At 38.4% G+C, this 20,846-nt stretch overlaps 1 protein-coding gene across 1 annotated transcript in view; it reads left to right on the top strand.

Annotated features, from left to right (window-relative positions):
- Positions 1–20,846, top strand: part of GCSH (glycine cleavage system protein H) — a gene marked incomplete at its 5' end in the record, with an annotated part of 59,651 nt that overhangs the window by 30,721 nt on the left and 8,084 nt on the right. The window contains 2 exons of the mRNA XM_053700644.1: positions 9,706–9,769; positions 13,987–14,118. Coding sequence (XP_053556619.1) covers positions 9,706–9,769; positions 13,987–14,118 — 196 coding nt within the window. The remainder of the gene's footprint in view (positions 1–9,705; positions 9,770–13,986; positions 14,119–20,846) is intronic.

Raw genomic sequence — 20,846 nt, 5'->3', positions numbered from 1 at the left:
AGAACAGCTCAATGGGGCTGTACAGGGATTGAAATTTACTTTAAATTTCAGTGAAGTAAGGATAGCATTCCTGGACACAGAAGTGTACAAGGATGAGGTTACGGGCATTTTAAATATTGATATATACAGAAAGGCTACTGATAGAAATTCTCTGTTGAACTATCTGAGTTTTCATCATGATAAACTAAAGAACTCTCTCCCTCGAAGCCAGATGATGAGGGCACAAAAAATAGAGAGTGAGAGTTCTTTGGTGGATCAGAGATTAAGTGAAATGGCAAATAGATTTACTCAGCGGGGTTATCCTTCTAAGCTTGTTGAGGCAGAAAAAAATAAGAAGTAAATGAAATGGTATGGAAACCCAAGAAGGAAAATTACAGATTAGTATGTGTCGCACAATAAAATCAGTATAGTCAAATATATCAGATTATAAAAAAACATTGGCACACCCTAAAAAAAATGTAATAAGGAAATAAGTTTTTTAGCATATCCCCTTATGGCATATAGACGTGTTCCAAATATAAAAGATTTGGTGGTTAAAAATGATATAGGGACCAGCAAGAAAGGACATCAAAGTTACAGTATATCACCTCTAAAAATAATGGTACATACTCTTGCTTAGGCTGTGCTAGCTGTAACTCGGTAATAAAGGGGAAATAATTTGTACATACAGCGAAAAAAACATAAAAGGTTTTTTTATACATGTTAATCTTCATATTTTATCTATTTGATAAAATTCATGTGTTACAGAATTTATTTGGGAGAGACCGTAAGGAAAATCAAAGACAGACTCAGCCAACACATATCCAACATAAGATGTGGTGACAGGAAGGCACCAGTGGCCGGTCATTTTCTTAAGGCAGGGCATAATATATCCCAGTTGAGATGGCAAATTATTGATAGTGTGGGTACATTGAGAAGAGGTGGAAATGGGGAACTACTACTTAAAAGTAAAGAATTTTTCGGGATTCACAAATTAGAAACACTAACACCCAGGGGTATCAACAGAGAGATTGATATGTCAGTATTTCTGTAAAAAAATATATATGTATGTTGAATTAAAATATGACCATCTCTGACAAGGTAAACATATAGCTTGTTTTATTTTATTGTTACAAAGGATTTAAATATGTTTTTAAAAAAATATTTTGTACTGGCCACTAGGTGGCAGCATGATACGTGTTTGATATAAAATGGCATTGTAAGAGTTAATGGATATGGTATATAAGGAGCAACATACAGGTGTCCTGTATTAGCATGATTAAGGGTGAATAACCCAAAACGTTGCATTTGTTGCTCTTGTGTGCCTTGATGCTTTTGCTAAGCAAAGAATAAAGCAAAGAATTTCTTTTTGAATTTGGAGCTGTGGACATTTGCTCTTTTTGTCATATTTAGGGATGTTTACAGTGGCCCCTCATCACCTGCACCTGCTATAGTGCGGTTTGTCTAACTTGGACCCTTTTACTGCAGTGGCATCAATACTTGCATTCTGATGGGTTGAAATACTATTGGGAAAACCTTCTCAACACCCCTGTTTAAAAAATGTAAGAATGCACTTCATAAACAACCCTTCATTGAACAGTGGGATATATGATTAAATGCAGAATCTCAGGTTGAAATGTTTTTTGAAAAATAGAAACATTTGGTTGTCAAACATGAGCTCTTCATACAGAAACAAATAGTCCAATAGTTTGAAAAAAACTAAATACAATACTGAATGCAGGTCAAGCAGAGAATGGCTGCTGTTAGTAGATGAGAGTGGAATATTTTTTTGTGTGAATTATAAGCAATACTCTGATTTAATATGGTACCAGATTAGTAATACTCTGTGTTTACTGATATTGTATCTTTGTATGTAAAATGTATGGCTAAAGTTTTTTGTTACTTTTTTTGTGTATGTAATTTTTCTCTATGAAGTAAAAAAAAAAAAAAAAAAATATATATATATATATATATATTGTTTTTTGTGTTAAATTTTCAGTTATTTGCAGTATATTTGGAGAGTTTTTTTATTATACCTCAAATGGTGCTGAGTAGAGAATAGTGTGATTTCCAGATCTTGTTTGTACCACTTGTGTAGCTCGTTTGGTACAACAGCAGCAGTATACTTACTAGTACCCATGATATTGTTTTTCCTCTTGTGACATTTTAGTCTTTTCTTATTTGAATCCTTTGCTGATTAGTGAAGCGCTGCAGTTTCACACTGGGCAACACGACACTATCTTGAAGTTTAAGGGGGCGATTTATCTGGCCGAATTCAGCATTGAACACGAGTGCTAATTTGCGCTCGCATGCAATCCCACACACAGCCAATCACGTGCGGGCAGGAGCTGTCAATCTCCCCGGTCAGACTATACCGGGAAGATTGAAATTCACCACTTTAGAGGTGGTGAAAGGTTAGGAAAGCAGCGGTCTGGCCGCTGCTTGTTAAGTACGGCGTGCAGGTTCTCTTGTGAGAACCTGCAGTCGTATGGGGTCAAAAGGCTTGCGAAGCCTTTGATAAATCGACTCCCAAGTATTCTTGTACCCTGTGATAGAAGTGGTGCACATTCCCAGATTAGTGATATTGTTTTTCTTCTTGACAAGTCATATTGTGCACTTCAGTTTAGCACCTGAGGGCTTTGTAGATTTGTAAAGTAACCTTTAAACTGTGTATGGAAAAAAAAAAAAGGTAAAGCTTCTGCTTTCTATTGTGCAAGCTAACTCAAAAGTACAAGTTACAGCTATCAAAAAACCAGCAACGTCACAGATCTGTGAAAGTGCACTGCTTCTGTTACATGATGCAACAATAAACTCACTACAAGGTAGCAACGACTAGTATAAAGATTCACAGCTTCACCATGAGAGGAAACCCTTTTGTAATTCAGACTGAGCATACAAAAAGTTTCTAATTTAGTTCTGAATCAAATTTGCTTCATTCCCATGATATTCTTTGTTAAAGGTATACCTATGTAGGTGTCTAGACTCTAGAGCACTACTTGCAGGAAACAGTGCTGCCATCTACTGCTCTTGCAAATTGATAACATTCTTTCCAAACTACTGCCATATAGTTCACCCAAGAAAACACAGGCAACCACGTGCACACACTCACAGAAACTAAAATACTCACACAGTAGTACACACGTGTGTGAGTGATAGATTATTTTTTTTTCAAGCGATTGTTAGTGAGACATATCCACTTCACACACTTCTTGTTTGGAAAGGGTGTTCCTATATCGCCACTTGGACCCACTAAAAACAAGGGAAAAATGAAGTACTTTTTCTTAAAGTTGTTTACATATTTTGTTTCAAGTATAGTATTATGTATATTTTACACATAATGCTGAGTGAGGTTGATTACCAATGTAAGTAAAGAGGTTGTAGCTGCGACAGCTACCGATACACTCCACTGTAACAACGTCCCATAGGAATGACGTCATCCGCAGTAGCGGCCACGGAGTCCTCCAGCAGATTAGATCTCAATCCTGGCAAGGTGCAAGGCTCTGGGGTGCAGGAACCATCCGCCCAAAATCATATCCACAATAGAAGATCCGCACACAGTATAAATGCCAAACTTAGCAAATTTATTGCATAAGAAATGAAATTCACAAACGCAGAAACAAGGTGTCTGACGCGTTTCCTGCCCTCTAGTGGCGCTTCATCAGAGACAGTTTACAGAGACTGATTACCAGTGTACCCTGTCCCTTTAACCTTTTAACGCCGTTATGCCGTTCCATTCCGTCATAATTACACTGGGCTTTAGAGCCGTTATGACGGAATAGAACGGCATAACGGTTTTCAGCTCCTGTGCCCCCTCCGATATTTTGTTTGTTATGGATCCGGTTGGGGAATGTGCCTAGCACCTCTGGCACTCCCCCAGGATCCAATCGGCATGGAGGGGGTGTATCGATTGTCCCCTGTAATACTGTAGCAGCCAATGAGTGGAATCATTGGCTGTTGCAAGTGTATCCGCTTTCTCTCTGCTCTCAGTGCGATCTGAGAGAGAGAGGAAGACAGTTTAGTGTTTGTAGTGCTAGAGAGGGAAAAAAATATAAAAAAATATAAATAAAATATATATATATATATATATATATATATTTTTTGCTGCTGATCACAGAGCTGCTACTGTGATCAGCCTAATATAACTTGATTATCCAGTTAGGGCTTTGATCAGTGTTGATCAAAAGCGTTGGGGGTTTATTTGTGGGGGTTACAAATATATATATATATATATATATATATATATTGTTTTTGCTGCTGATCACTGAGCTGCTACTGTGATCAGCCTAATATCACAGTGATCAGCCTGTCAGGGCTTTGATCAGTGCCCAAAAGTTTATTTGTGGGGATCTTAAGTTATTATTAACCCCTTCCCTGCTGTTCCCAATCACTACCCTTCCCAGTTCCTTTTGTTTTTTTAGTTTATAATATGCATGATTAAGGGTCTGCGTTACCCAAAACGTTGCTGTCTGTTCATTTTGTCACCTTTTAATAAAGGTTTTTTCACTTTTAAAGAAACAGTGCTGGAGCCATTCACTTTTTTCCTTTTGGATTTATATATGAGAGGTGAGCAGGACCCTCTGGCTACCGTGCACTTTGCTAACTAACTCTGAACTGTTACTTGTGCTGGACCTATTGCTTATCTCATAATTTTTATTTATTTTTTTGAAATCTGAGGGAATAGGGTGGGTGGTAATTGGGAGGTGGTAATTGGGGTGGTTTAGTGTGATTTTGGGGAAGGTGAAGTGGGAATTGGTGGTGGTGAAGTGGGAATTTGTATTGAAAAAAAATCCCTTATGGCACGCTATTCAGCAGAAGAGGCTTATGCCATTCTTGCCGCAGATTCAGGGAGTGTCTGACAGCGCAACCCTTACGGCATCAGATATAGAGCCCCTGAGTGATACATCTGGTGCTCCCTGCCCGCCACCTAAAAGGAGGCGTCGCACAAATGACCAAAATTGGATACCCCCAAATTTCACTGCCCCAGAAATGCCAGAATTTACTGAGACTCCTGGCATCACAAGTGATGTTCCAGTATGTGAACCAATTAACTATATGTCCCTGATTCTGACAGATACCATGTTTGAGCATATAGTTGTTCAAACAAATTTATATGCCAGCCAGTATCTGTCCAAAAATCCCCAATCTCTGTATGTCAGAAAAAATAGCTGGCACCCCACTGACATACCAGAGATTAAAAAGTTTTGGGCCCTGACATTAATAATGGGGATTGTGAAGAAACCCAGCATTCGTTCATACTGGAGCCAGAACCCCATCCTGGCTACCCCTCTTTTTCCAGGGGTTATGAAGAGGGAAAGATATGAACAATTGCTGCGGTTTCTCCATTTTAATGATAATACCAAGTGCCCCCCCAAAAATGACCCCCTGCATGACAGGTTATATAAACTAAGGCCCCTGATAAGCCACCTGTTCCAAAAATTTAAAGAAGTTTACATACCTGAGCAGGACATTTGCATTGATGAGTCCCTCATGAAATTTAAGGGGAGATTGCTTTTCAAGCAATATATACCATCCAAGAGGTCCCGCTATGGGGTAAAATTTTATAAGCTCTGTGAATGCAGTACTGGGTATACCTGGGCATTTCGCATTTACCAGGGAAAGGATAGCCACTTGGATCCACCTGGCTGCCCAGATTCAGTTGGCACAAGTGGGAAAATTGTGTGGGATCTCCTACTACCCCTGCTAAATAAAGGGTACCATTTGTGGCTCGATAATTTTTACACCAGCACAGAGCTATTAAAATTTTTATTTTATTTTGAAACTGTGGCCTGTGGCACAACAAGAAAAAATCACAAAGGTTTCCCCCAGAAGCTGACATATGGAAAAAAAAAGTAGGGGCCCAACGTCAGCTTTTACGCCACAATGAGCTACTGGCCCTTCGGTACACTGATAAAAAAGATGTGTACATGCTCTCCACAATGCATGATGAAGCTACATTGCCAGTGTCTGTAAAGGGAAGATCTGCACAGATCCTAAAGCCAAAGTGCATTGTGGAGTACAACAAAAACATGGGGGGGGGGGGTAGATTTAGCTGACCGGTGCCTGCAGCCATATCTAATTCAAAGAAAAACTAGAACTTGGTACAAAAAAGTAGCCTTTTATATTATGCATAATATACTGCATATGTGCTGTACAAAAAACAGGCACAGGGAAAACTTATACTTTTTTGGAATTTGTGTTAAATGTAACATCTGATATTTTGTTTAACCAGACCCCTAATCCTCCCACTGTTCAATCTGAAAATGTTGAGCGACTCTGTGGCAGGCATTTTCCCACTAGGACCCCCCCCACTGCCTTCAAATTAAAACCCCAGAAAAGATGCAGAGTCTGCTATAAAAAAGGAGGGAGGAGGGATTCTAGTTACCATTGCCCTGACTGCCCCTCTCAACCTGGCCTCTGTATCACTGATTGCTTTCGAATATATCACACAGAGTTAAACTTTTAATTTGAAAGCAATCTGTATGTGTTCCTAATTTATTTTATTTTATTATTCTGTATTCCTAACTTCATAAATCCCCTGACCTTGTCCTGTCCCTTTATATGTTAAGCCCATCCACTCTAAGGCCATTATAAGTTATACAAAACAACTAAAATACTCCTTTTAGAATATCCTGAGTTATCCACTTTTGCAAATGGTATGTCATGAGGGGGGTAATTTTCATTCCTGGGCTGCCATACTGTCTCAAAGGCAACATAGGTCCAGAAAATCAATGTGCCAAATTTCTATGCAGACCCTATATTGGGCCCTGTAACTTCCTAAAACCACATAAAACCTGTGCAAAGGGAAGATCTGCACAGATCTTAAAGCAAGGGTATTGTTTCACTCATGGGAGATCACTGAACACAGATATGGGTGTATTATAGCAGTAAAAAATATAAGGATGTTGATCTTAATAGAAAAAAGGCAGTGTCTGTGTGAAAAAAGCAAATAAAAATTATGACCACTAAATTTGACCAGGTTTTGTGACTAAGTGGCTACAAAAAAGACTAAACATAGTCCTTTTTTTAATACCCTGGGTTGTCTACTTTTGCAAATGGTATGCCATGGTGGGGTAATTTTCATTCCTGCGCTGCCATACTGTCTCAAAGGCAACAAAGGTCCATAAAATCAATGTGCCCAATTTCCATGCAAATTGGCAGACCCTATATTCGGCGCTGTAACTTCCTAAAACCACATAAAACCTGTACATAGGGGGTATTGTTATACTCATGGGACATCGCTGAACACAAAGATGGGTGTATTATAGCAGTAAAACGTAAAAGGATGATATAAACAGCAAAAAGGCAGTGTTTTTGTGATAAACTAAAATATGAACATTACCTTTGGCCAGATGTTGTGACTAAGTGGCTACAAACAAAGACTAAACATAGTCCTTTTTCAATACCCTGGGTTGTCTACTTTTATAAATGGTATGCCATGATGGGGTAATTTTCATTCCCGGGCTGCTATGTCTCAAAGAGGACATAGGCACAGAAAATTAAGGTGCCAAATTTCCATGCATAAAAACTGAAATGGGCAGACCCCATATTTGGCACTGTAACTTCTGTAAACCCCATAAAACCTGTACATGGGGGGTACTGTTTTACTCGTAGGACCTTGACAAACAATAATATGTGTGTTTTATAGCAGCAAAACATAAAAGGTTGATGACAGAGACAGCCAAAGTGCAGTATTTGTGCAAAAAACGCATACAAAAAAAAATGACCACTACATTTGGCCAGGTGTTGTGACTAAGGGGCTTCATAAAAAGTTGTGACATGGCCCTTTTGGAATACCCTTGGTTGTCTACTTTTGTAAATTGTATGCCATGATGGGGTTATTTTCATTCTTGGGCTTCTATAATGTCTCAGAGGACATAGGCCCAGAAGGTGAATGTGCCAAATTTTCATGTAAATGGGCAGACCCCATATTTGGCCCTGTAACTTCTGTAAACCCCATAAAACCTTTACATGGGGGGTACTGTTGTACTTGTAGGACATTGACAAACACTTATATGTGTGTTTTATAGCAGTAAAACATAAAAGCTTGATGACAGAAACAGCCAAAGTGCAGTGTTTGTGCAAAAAATGCATTAAAAATAAATGAGCACTACATTTGGCCAGATGTTATGCCTAAGGGGCTTCACAAAAAGATGTGACATGGCCCTTTTGGAATACCCTAGGGTGTCGTCTTTTGAAAATGGTATGCCATGATTGGGTAATTTTCATTCCTGGGCTGCTATAATGTCTCAAAGAGGACATAGGCACAGAAAATTAAGGTGCCAAATTTCCATGCATAAAGACTGAAATGGGCAGACCCCATATTTGGCCCTGTAACTCCTGTAAACCCCGTAAAACCTGTACATGGGGGGTACTGTTGTACTCGTAGGACATTGACAAACACAAATATGTGTGTTTTATAGCAGTAAAACATAAAAGCTTGATGACAGAAACAGCCAAAGTGCAGTGTTTGTGTAAAAAACGCATACAACAAAAATGACAACTACATTTGGCCAGGTGTTGTGACTAAGGGGCTTCACAAAAAGACGTGACATGGCCCTTTTGGAATACCCTAGGGTGTCTACTTTTGTAAATGGTATGCCATGATGGGGTCATTTTCATTCCTGGGCTGCTATAATGTATGAAAGGCAACTTAAGCCCAGAAAATGAATGTGCCAGATTTCTATGTAAATGGGTAGGCCGTATGTTGGGCCTTGTAAATTCCAGAAATCTCAGAAAACCTGTACATGGGGGGTATCGTTATACTCATGGGACATCGCTAAACACAAGTATGGGTGTTTTATTGCAGTAACATATATCAGGATGATGATATTCACAATAAAATCATTTGGAAAGCTTAAAATGTCTTAATTTCTCACACTTACTTTGATTTTTTTGATATAAAATTATAGTTTAGAAATAAATCTTTTATGCCAAAAGAAAGCCCTATCTGTCCTCTAAAAAACAATGTATAATTAGTGTGGGTGCACTTAATGTGAAAGGGGTAAATTATGGTTGAAAAGACATATAGCTGAAATTCAAGGTTTCGTTTACGTTCAGAACTTGAACAATTGCCTATGTCATGAAAGGGTTAATGAGTCTGCGCTTACTCTATAATCTATATAAATAAAGCAGCACTTGTTTTGGGCTGTTAGTCTTCAATCATGCCTTAAACATATATATTAAAAAAGCTAAGAGGTATAATCTAAAATTGTAAAACATTTTTCTTCTCTATAAACTAAAACATAACATAATTCTGTTAAAAGTAAATATAGATAGTATAGCATTAGCACATGACAAGCAGTCTAGTGCATTTCATGCTAGCAAGTAGCTCTGCACTTTATTAGAGTTTGTAAAACATACATACAACATGCGTTATAAGACCTAAGCTGGCCCTAAACATTGCATCTATGGACTGTCATTTTTACGTGATAAGTTGCTGCTTACATATATTGAGTCACAACCTGTGGTTTTGTGAACAAGCCCGCCCAATATTAAATATAGGAAGAATCCTAATTACTTACTAGTCATACACTTATAGCTTGGATATTTTTTTGTTGCTTACCCCCTCCCCCAAAATTGGCAATGCCAATTCCATTATGTCTGGTTAAAAAAAAAAAAAAAAAAATTAACAAGGACACTATGGAATTGGCATTGCATTTCTCAGTAAAATAATAAACATAATTGCATACTGTGATAAACTGTGATTTCTTTCTGTTTTCATTTTAGGAAGCATTGGGTGATGTGGTTTACTGTGGGCTTCCAGAAGTTGGTATAAAATTGAAAAAAGCTGGTATGTTTCATTTTAGATTGAACTCATTTCACATTAGCTGGATTACTTGCTTTGACAAGTGATTTTTAGAACATGTTAGGGCTTAATTTTAACTTCTTTTTTTTTTTTTGCCATTGGATTTTGGATGTAAACCAATTCTCAAGTATTATATGAATGATTTCTTCCCTTGTTTGACTGTTTATTATTTTCATAATGTGGTGAGAGTCCATGAGCCTTGGCATATGGGATTTAACACCACTAGGAGGCAGGAAAAAACTACCCAACATACCAAGAGCTTTAATCCCTCCCACCTCCTGATGCTGGTTAAATAGTGAGGTTCTGATATCTTTGTGGAAAAGTGGTGTTCAGACTGCTGTAAGGCCTGTTATCCCCTTCAGAGGACAGAGAATAGGGCATCAGAGGGGTGTAGAGAAATATTATAGGCAGTGAGAGTAATTCTGCTGAGGGTGTTGATAGGACTGGTCCTGCAGCATCCTCCTGTTAGCCTTGTCAGGGTACCTCCTGGATAAGATCCTGATTTGGTGATGTCTAACTAGGATGGGCTCATCTACTTGACGCAGGGTATATGCTGCTGGGTAATCACAGTAGAGTGGGTGTTTTTATAGGTGAGTTTCTGCCTTACACTAACACAGCCCACAGGCTTCTTAGCAGGTACAATGGTTTTTGTTTATCAGGGCAAAGGAATAGATTTATATGTTGCTCACATTTGACATGTAACAGTGTTAGATGTTAATGGACATTTTTAATATGGGGATTCCTCGAGAGATAGCGCAGCATACTCTGAGACACAGCGTAACGTTTACTTAACAGCAGCATCTTTTTTAATTCGGCTGCAGTGAATTCCTTGCATTGCTTTAGCGCAGCTGTGTTTTTCTTGCTCATGCATCAGAAAGAGTTTGTTTAGCGCTGTTGCGTGAGGGCTTCTACTGTACAGCACTATGGGCACTCTGGAGTTATTTTTTTCTTTTCTTAAAGCTTTCTCCTCAGCGCTCCCACACTCTCTCCTACGTTTTTGCTCAGTACGGCGGCGTCCATCTCAATGTGCTGGGCTGTTATGGTACTCTGGTGGAGTCTTCCAGTGAGGGGGTATCAAGAGCCTCTTGGGGCACTGTTTAATAATTATTTTGTTACTTGTGTCTCTCATTGCTTTGAGTAAGGGGTTGGAGATAAGCTTATATCTGCCTTCTTACGGTTTCTCCCACTTTGGCTAGCATAGGGACTTTAACTGCATGATGGTTCTTAAGTAAACCCTCTAATTTTTTTATCCATAGGGTCTTTGAAAGCACAACTGTCTTTTATAGGTATAGTTGTGCGTTTAGCAAGTGAAGAAACAGCCCCCTCCACCTTAGGGACCGTCTGCCACGAGTCCCGTATGTGGTTAGATATGGGGAACATTTTCCAGGGAATACCTGGTTTATCCCACTCCCTAGTAATGATATCCGCAATCCTCTTAGGGACCGGGAACACATCAGTGTAAACAGGAACTTCTAGGTACTTGTCCATTTTACACAATTTCTCTGGAACCACCATAGGGTCACAGTCATCCAGAGTAACTAATACCTCCCTGAGCAATAAGCGGAGGTGTTCTAGTTTAAATTTAAAAGCCAACGTATCTGAATCTGTCTGAGGAGAAACCTTTCCTGAATCGGAAATTTCTCCCTCAGACAGCACATACCTCGCCCCCACTTCAGAGTGTTGTGAGGGTATATCGGATACGGCTACTAAAGCATCAGAATGCTCATTATATGTTCTTAAAACAGAGCTATCACGCTTTGCAGGTAACACAGGCAGTTTAGATAAGAACACTGAGAGGGTATTATCCATAACTGCCGCCAAGTCTTGCAAGGTAAAAGAGTTAGACGCACTAGAGGTGCTAGGCGTCGCTTGAGCGGGCGTAACTGGTTGTGACACTTGGGGAGAGGTTGACGGGCTAACCTCGTTACCTTCTGTCTGAGAATCATCTTGGGCCACATTTTTAAGTGCAACAATATGTTCTTTAAAGTGTATAGACATATCAGTACAAGTGGGACACATTCTGAGAGGGGGTTCCACCATGGCTTCTAAACACATTGAACAAGGACTTTCCTTGGTGTCAGACATGTTTAACAGACTAGTAGTAATATAAACAGGCTTGGAAATCACTTTAATCAAGTAAAAACACACTTTGAAAAAAACGGTACTGTGCCTTTAAGAAATAAAAAAGGCACACAATCTTGCAAAAACAGTGAAAAAATGCAGCAAACTTTTCGAAATTTTTACAGTATGTACCTAAAGCATTAGTAAGATTGCACCACTAGCAATATAAACGATTAACCCCTTAATGCCCAAACCGGATCGACAGTAGTAAAAAAAACGGTTAAAGAAACTTCAGCACCTTGCCACAGCTCTGCTGTGGCCCTACCTGCACCCTTAGGACAAGATTTGTGGGGGAAAAGCTTCTTATAGGCCTTCAAACTGCAGCAGGACCCTCCATGTGAAACAGCCTGAACTTCTAGTCAAAATAACTGCGCATCTGAGGTGCGAAATTAGGCCCCTCCCACCTCACTCCGGTGCTTGTGAGGCCTAAAGCAACACTCCCAAGTGTTTTAGTAATAGCCATGTGGGTAATAACCCCTGAAAGAAACCCAAACCTTCAAAGTGTCTCAAAAAACGAAATTTTTCAATAAAAAACGTTTGCCATTAAGTAGTGTCAACCAGCATAAACTAGCCCTGTTATGTAAGCGTGCAATTCCATACTTAGTCTCTGAATACAGCTTACCCTTCCCTCATGGGGATATTATCAGTCTCTTCTAGCATTATCACAGTCTTGTCTAGAAATAAATGACTGAACATACCTTATTGCAGCCTAACCTGCAAACCATTCCCCCCAACTGAAGTTCTCTTGTACTCCTCAGTCCTGTATGGGAACAGCAGTGGATTTTAGTTACAACATGCTAAAATCATCTTCCTCCCTGCAGAACTCTTCATTCCTTTCTGCTAGAGGGTAAATAGTACACACCGGTACCATTTAAAATAACAAAATCTTGCTTGTAGAAAATAAAAACTAAATTTCTAACACCACATTCACTTTACCCTTCCGATTGCTTAGAGCCGGCAAAGAGAATGACTGGGGGGTGGAGCTAGAGGGGCAGCTATATGGACAGCTCTGCTGTGTGCTCTCTTTGCCACTTCCTGTTGGGAAGGAGAATATCCCACAAGTAAAGGATGAATCCATGGACTGGATACACCTTACAAGAGAAAAAGTAAATCCTTTTACATAACATGGACATAGTCAAAGCTTTGATATTCTACCTTCAAGCTACTAAGGAATTCCGACAGTCAGAGCCGTCTACCTGTGGGCTCGTTACTTTGAGCAAACATTTTCAGGAATGCTGCAGCTTGGAGCACGCGTGATCACTTCACTCCTTGAGAACCTAGTATGTACTGGCTTACTACAGTTTAACCTTACACTGTTGTGTGTGACCTTCACTGGTAGGGGCCATGGCTAAATGTAGTCAACAATCGGCAAGCCCTACCCAGGGTGCTGAATCAAAAATGGTCTGGCTCCTAAGCTTCCATTCCTGCTTTATCAAATAAAGATATCAAGAGAACGAAGAAAAAATCCTGAAAGAAAAATATGGGTTTCATATCCCTTTAAGCAGCTGATACTTTGGATATTTTTGTATATATTTTATACTGCTCATATTTGCTGCTTGTAACGTTGCACATATTGCTACACAAGTAACTTGTAACTGGATATAAATCTATAATAAACAGGCTTTATACAAGCTTTGTTTATACAGAGGCTCCTTTTGAATTATGCACTTCATTTACCTTTGTTTTTCTTTCTCTTCTGATTTCTCCTTTTTTCTTGGCTATATGGTAGATTAAGGGAATTAGGTGGGAGGGATTAAAGCTCTTGTTATGTTGGGTAGTTTTTTCCTACTTCTTGGTGGGGTGGAGTTTAATTCCATATGTCAAGCTTGTGGACTCTCGCCACCATGAAATAAATTAATTTATCAGGTAAGCATTCATTTTGTTGTTTGTTAAACATTCAGAGTTTATCAAGGCAGATATTGACTAGAAATATACAATCACTTACCTGTTTTCTTTAGAATATTAACTGCTTGTTTAATGCTTGGCTTGCTACAGAACTTTGACCATCAAGTGACACCTTCTCTACCAGCATTATTATATTGTCTTTAAGCAAGTGTTCTGTGTGTTTGTTTTTATTACAGATGAGTTTGGAACCTTAGAAAGTGTTAAAGCTGCTAGTGAACTGTATTCTCCACTGACAGGAGAGGTCACAGAAATAAACACAAACTTAGCTGATAATCCTGGCTTGGTCAACAAATCCTGCTATGATGAAGGTACATAATACACCATGATGAGCACTGCAATTTTGGTCAAAATTGGCTTTTCACATGAGATATTCATATGTCCAGAATCGATAAAAGAAAAAGTGGGGGAACATAAATCTCTTAGAAGCTATCTAGCCTCAGCATAATATAAAGAAGTAAATTGTCCTACATTTGTACAAAACATATTACATTTTTACCATAAGATGGTGAGAGTCTACAAGCCATCACATGTAGGATTAAACCCCAGTTCACTAGGAAGAGGCAAAACACCCAATATAGTAGATCTTTTCATTTCTCTGTTTCCCATGATCTAAATCAGTTTTTTGCCTCCAGTATGGAGTGAGGTAAATTCTGAAGTGCTGTGCTTCATGTTTATAAAAGTATTTTTTTTTGTTTTTGTTTTAACTCATTTACTCAGAGAACCTAGAAAGAGGGTAGAAAGGTGTTGGCCAGGAAGTGATTATCTTCTCCTTGTGCGGAGATGCCACCAGCATCCCTGTTAAAATGTGGGCATGCCCGCCAATCCCCTGTTCTATAGTGTGCTGCTCCTTGTTAAAACCTTACTAAATCCTTGGCACTGTACTTGCATTTGTCTCGTCTACAGGAAGCTTTTTTCTGCAGCTAAGATGAGCGTGGTAGACAAAGATGTTCTAGTTAAGTACCTTGCACCTTCATAGCCCGCAGGCTATCTGTATGACCATGTACACATGTTTCACATAGCCTGGGTACATAATCACATAAACCTTTTAATACTTACTACAGATTTCGGCACTTTTATTTAAAAAATGACTACAGTTGACTTAAGTGCACACTAGTGCACTGGAGCAGTCACTTAGAGGATTAGGAGATTTAACCCATCTGGAAGTAAATCATTACTTTTGAATGCTGGTTCTGCACTTGGGACCTGAGGGGTTAATGTGTTGGTACTAAAATAGCATGCCTTCTCATCACTGACCGGTGTCTTGATGGAATTCTCCTGGACTGTCTGGAGTGGTGATCACCCTTTACATTCTGCTTAGTTAAAGCTATTTATTTTTAACACTTTAGCATTTGCAAATGTATTTTTCTAGCATTTAAAGTACATTAAACAGTAAATTTAAATAGTGTCCAATTTTTCAGTCTCTTCTAGAGCCTTCAGTTTTACGTTGTGCCTTTATTTCTGTGTCCCCCATGGTCAAATTAGAGGAACAGAATAAAGGTTTTAATTCAAACTCTTCATTCCAAGGAAAGATTTTGGATCTCAAATCTCTAAGCAAATTTCTAAAAGATCCAGCTTTCAAAATGGAGATGATTTGCACTATAGTTCCTTTAGTGCAGGAGGGTCAGTTTATGTTTAAAAAGTAACAAAGAAGTCACACTTCGGAAGTTGAAAAAAGTAAAAAAATAACTTATTTAATCTATTAAAAAAGTGTGATATACAGAATAGGAATTCATTACGTGTTTCGTGTCGTTGCAGCATGAAATGTATAAGAGATTCTCCTCCACACTTTTTTTAATAGATGGAAGGTTTGTTTTTTTTTCTTTTTCAGTTTCTTGGAGTGTGACTTCTTTGTTACTTTGTATATGTTGGCGGTGGGCTCAGAAACATTAGTCGCACCCTACAGCAGTGTAAAAGATTGATGATCGCTCTCACACTTCTGTTTTGCCTGTGAAACAACGTGTGGGCCTGGAAGCGGCGTATAGTGGGAGTTGTCAATAGATGCCTGTTCGCAAATCCCTATTCACAGGGATCATGTCAAGTTCCTCAGATTTGTTTTCCTAATCAGGCATTATTAGTTTTGTGGAGCTTCATTTTGGTCTGACAACTGCACCCAGAATCTTCATAAGGTTCTTGGAATACTAATGGTAGTAAGATCTAAGGGGATTGCAGTAGCTTAATATCTAGACAATATTCTGGTACAGGTACCCTCTCTCCAAATGGCATAGGAACATACTGGTAAAGTTGTTCAGTTCCTTCACATTCAGAGATCTCTTTAATTCCCCAGACCAGGGTTTCACTTCAGAGTTTTATAATAGATTTTGTGTCAGTGAAACTCTTTCAGATCGACGCAGACTCAATTAGCAGAAGGCGTGTGCTCTTCTCCAGCTTTTTTCTTCTTCTTCAGTCCTTCAATGCATGGAAGTAGTAGGTCTCATTGTAGAGGCTTAAACTGTCATACCATTTGCCTAATTCTACCTATGTCCTCTTCAATTTTAAATGTTGCATCAATGGAATAGAGATTACAAGGATCTGTCTAAGAATATCTACCTAGACTTCAAGAAAAGACAGTCCCTAACATGGAGGCAGACTCCCCAATTTCTTATTCAGGGGGACTTCTTTCTCCGGCCAACATGGGTGGTGATCACCACACGCCAGCCTGTCAGGTTGGGGTGCTGTCTGGGTCTCACAGGGAGTCTGGTCTCCTCTGGTGGCAAGGCTACCTAACAACATCTTGGAAATCTACACTATCTTTAGAGCTCTCCAGAGATGGACCATCGTAAGACAGAAATCCTTTCTAAGGTATCAATCAGAAAATGTTACTGCTGTGGCTTATATCAATCACCAAGGCTGAACTGAAAATGCCTTAGTGATGAAAGAGGTAGGAGTGTATAAGTCTCCAGCGCCAATGAGTAATACTACTTTTTCTCCTATATGCAAGATCTCTTGACCAGATCTTAAAAATTGACAAACGATAAAGGCAAGAGTGTGCTCGTGATAAAATGAAAAATATATAATCAAATTGTGAAAATATAAATGAAAAAATTGAGTGCAATTGCTCCAAAAAAGTGTCTATTATTTAAAAGAGTGAGAAAAATAAAAAATGTCAAAAAATATATATATCAAAAAATAGGTGTACACCTTTGAAATCTTAATGTCCAATTCCTTGTGGGTGGTATTTGTGAAAAAATGTGAAAATTCCAAAATTATATATACGTAGAGATTAAGAATAGTTCCTGTATTGAAATCCAAAAAACTTCTAAATGGTGGTGTATGTCCAAATATATCCTATATTGGGATTTTCACAATTTGATTATATATTTTTCATTTTATCACGAGCACACTCTTGTGATTAACCATGTATACAGATGTAATTTAGAGGTTTAAAATTGATTACTGCTCAATATCATTGTTTTAAATTTTTTTTATAATAAATATGTACATTTTTAAAGTATAATTTCTTGGAATCCTCTTAGTCTCTACTTAGCAGAGACTCCTTTTTGAGGTTTTCTCAGCGCTCCTTCTAGCCTTTATCGTTTGAAAGAGGAAGCCCACATTCTAACTTGTTCAGAGTGCCATCATTGAAGGATATCAGCAATTCAAATACTGGGTGTGGACTGGTTAACAGATTTTCTTGGTCATCAATACTGGTGTATGGGGTCTGAATTCTACCAGATTTTGAGTCTCTGGGGCAGGCCAGATATAGATTGTATAGCCTCTTACTTGAACCACAAGCTAAAAAAGTTGACTCATTTAACACAAGCAATCGTATCCCTGAATTCTGTTTCAAGACAGAAATGTATCTAAGACATTTCTCAATGTGTCTAATGTATTGGCATTCACTACCTTCTTTGGCAATAAGTTCCGCAATTTGTTTGCTCTTACAGTGAAAAAATGTTTACGTTGCTCCAGCCTTAAATTGTGATTCTTGTCACAAACCATTTCCTTGGAATAAACAGAGCTTCAGCCAACTCTGTATATGGGCCTTGAATATATTTATATAAAGTAATCATATTACTTCTCAAGCACCTTTTTCTAGAGAAAATAGACTGAATTTGACTATCCTCTCCTCTTAGTTTAAATTCTTCATTCCCCTTATTCGTTTTGTGGTTATTCGCTGAACTTTTTCTAACTCTCCAATGTCTTTATTAAAATTTGTCCCCAAAACTGCACTCCATACTCAAGGGGGAGGTCTTACCAGGGATTTATATAGTGACATAATTATGTTTTCCTCTCTTGCATCAAAGCCTGTTAATACATGCTAGAGTGCTTCTAGGAATGAAAATTCTAAATTATGGGTAAAGGGTTAGATCACTGGTTTGTTTCACTGGCAACTGACAAACCTCACAAGCATACAATCTATCATATAAGTCCCAGCAATGCAGAGTCTGTTACCCCTATAACACTATACACACCCCCAAGACACACTAACATATCAAACATTCAATCAAATTCATACCCCCCTCCCCGCCTTACAGCTCAGTCAGCCTCTTCCCCGCTCACATTGTAGCACTGGAAACGGATCAAGCTGTGCTACACCAGAGGGATTTGGAAACTTAAAATAAAAAATAAATCAATTTTAACTTTCCACATCCCTCCAGTGTTGCGCTGCATGGCCACGTCACTACATACTTTAGGGATAACATAGGTTTTGGACTGTCAACAACATATGAAAGAAAACAAAAATGTATGCTTAATTGATTAATTTGCTTCATGAGGGTTAGATTCCAGAAGAGCTGCCCTGTTTTCTTTGTATAGTTGGCGGCAGTACCAGTTTGCTTGTTAGTTACCATGCTTCTCCTTTTCTGCTTTTCTCATTTCTCTTAGCCATATGTATGAATGAGGGCTTATGGGAAGGTAGGAGGGACTAAAAGCTCTTCCTAGTGGACGTGTTTAATGCCACATGTGGTGGCTTGTGGACTCTCACCATCAAGCATAAATTTTGATTAATGTATAATTAATTAACAATATATAATATATCGTTACACTAATGCTCTTGAGCCAGTCAGGAGTGGTGTATGCATGTAGCTGCCAATCACCAGCCATATCCTACTCAAGATGGACATGGCATTATCTTGCTGCATGAGCAGCAGTTACAGGAGTTTCAATGAGTTTCCTGTGAGGTCATATGGCCCTCACCAGCAGTACCACACACCAGAGAGTCTACTCAGCTCCTCTATGATGGGTTATAAAATAAGAAACTGCAAAGTATATTGTCCAAGGAAAAGAGCAGCTTGCTACATTTCTGAAGTTCACAGATTGCAAAAAAAAATCACGATTCAGACAGAACATGTGATTTTAAACATCTTTCCAATTTACCTATATTATCAAGTTTGCTTTGTTCCTTTGATATCTTTTGTTGAAGAAAATACCTAGGTAAGCTCAAAGGTAACAGTGCACTGCTGGGAGCTCACTGGTGATTGGTTGCTGCATATATATATATATATATATATATATATATATATATATATATATATATATATATATATATATATATATATATATATATATATATATATATACTCCCTAGATATATTCAGCTAGCCTCCAGTAGATTATTGCTTCTTATGAGCCTACTTTTTAACAAAGGATATCAAAGGAACAAAGCAAACTTTATAATAGAAGGCCTAGTTTCCATTTCTGTTAATGGTATAAACTGGTGGTAACTGCAAATATCTCCATTAAAGTATATAGAGATGTTTTGTTACCATCACTTTACAACAGCAGTGGAAACTAGACCATAGAGTAACATGAGACCTGTTATTTGAAGAAAACAACCAGCTTCCATGTGATTTGGCAAATACCTCACAAAACTGGACCTATTTTGAAGGAGTCTTGCATCTCAAAGAAGTCCTTATTTTTGTGACTATATAGATAGAATATCATGTTTGGAATAAAGTTTCTTATCACCATAGGGGTCATGATCATAGCAATAACGGTCACCTGGCAGCATTTCTTAGCCTTATTTTGTTGTTTGTGTTATATCTCACAAGTCATTGTTCATCTGGGGTATCAATTTAAATCTATAAATTGGCAAGTGTAAAAAAATATATATATTTTGCTTATAAGTTTACATACCCTGGCAGAATTTATGATTTCTTGGCCATTTTTCAGAGAATATGAATAACACACTTTTCTTTCACTCATGGTTAACTTTATTATCAATCAACTGTGTTTACTCTTTTCAAATCATGATGACAACAGAAACTACCCAAATGACCCTGATCAAAAGTTTGCATACCCTGGTGATTTTGGCCTGATAACATGCACACAAGTTGACACAAATGGGTTTGAATGGCTATTAAAGGTAACCATCCTCACCTGTGATCTGTTTTCTTGTAATTAGTGTGTGTATATAAAAGGTCAATGAGTTTCTGGACTCCTGACATACCCTGCATCTTTCATCCAGTGCTGCACTGACGTTTCTGGATTCTGAGTCATAGGGAAAGCAAAAGAATTGTCAAAGTATCTGCGGGAAAAGGTAGTTGAACTGTATAAAACAGGAAAGGGATATAAAAAGATATCCAAGGAATTTAGAATGCCAATCAGCAGTGTTTAAACTCTATTTAAGAAGTGGAAAATGAGGGGTTCTGTTGAAACCAAACCATGGTCATGTAGACCAACTAAAATTTCAGCCACAACTGCCAGGAAAATTGTTTGGGAAGCAAAGAAAGAAAAACCCACAAATAACTTCAGGTGAAATGCAGGACTCTCTGAAAACATGTGGTGTGGCTATTTCAAGATGCACAATAAGGAGGCACTTGAAGAAAGATGGGCTGCATGGTTGAGTCGCTAGAAGAAAGCCATTACTACGCAAATGCCACTAAGTATCCTGCTTACAATATGCCAAACAGCACAGAGAAAAGCCTCAAACCTTCTGCTACAAAGTCATTTGGAGTGATGAGACCAAAATTTAGCTTTTTGGCCACAACCATAAACGCTACATTTGGAGAGGAGTCAACAAGGACTATGATGAAAGGTACACCATTCCTACTGTGAAACACGGAGGTGGTTCGCTTATGTTTTGGGGATGTGTGAG

The sequence above is a fragment of the Bombina bombina genome, chromosome 1 (genome assembly GCF_027579735.1).
Source record: "Bombina bombina isolate aBomBom1 chromosome 1, aBomBom1.pri, whole genome shotgun sequence".
NCBI lineage: Eukaryota > Metazoa > Chordata > Amphibia > Anura > Bombinatoridae > Bombina > Bombina bombina.
Note: the sequence above shows the minus strand (reverse complement) of the source record. Positions and strands in the feature narration are given on the sequence as shown.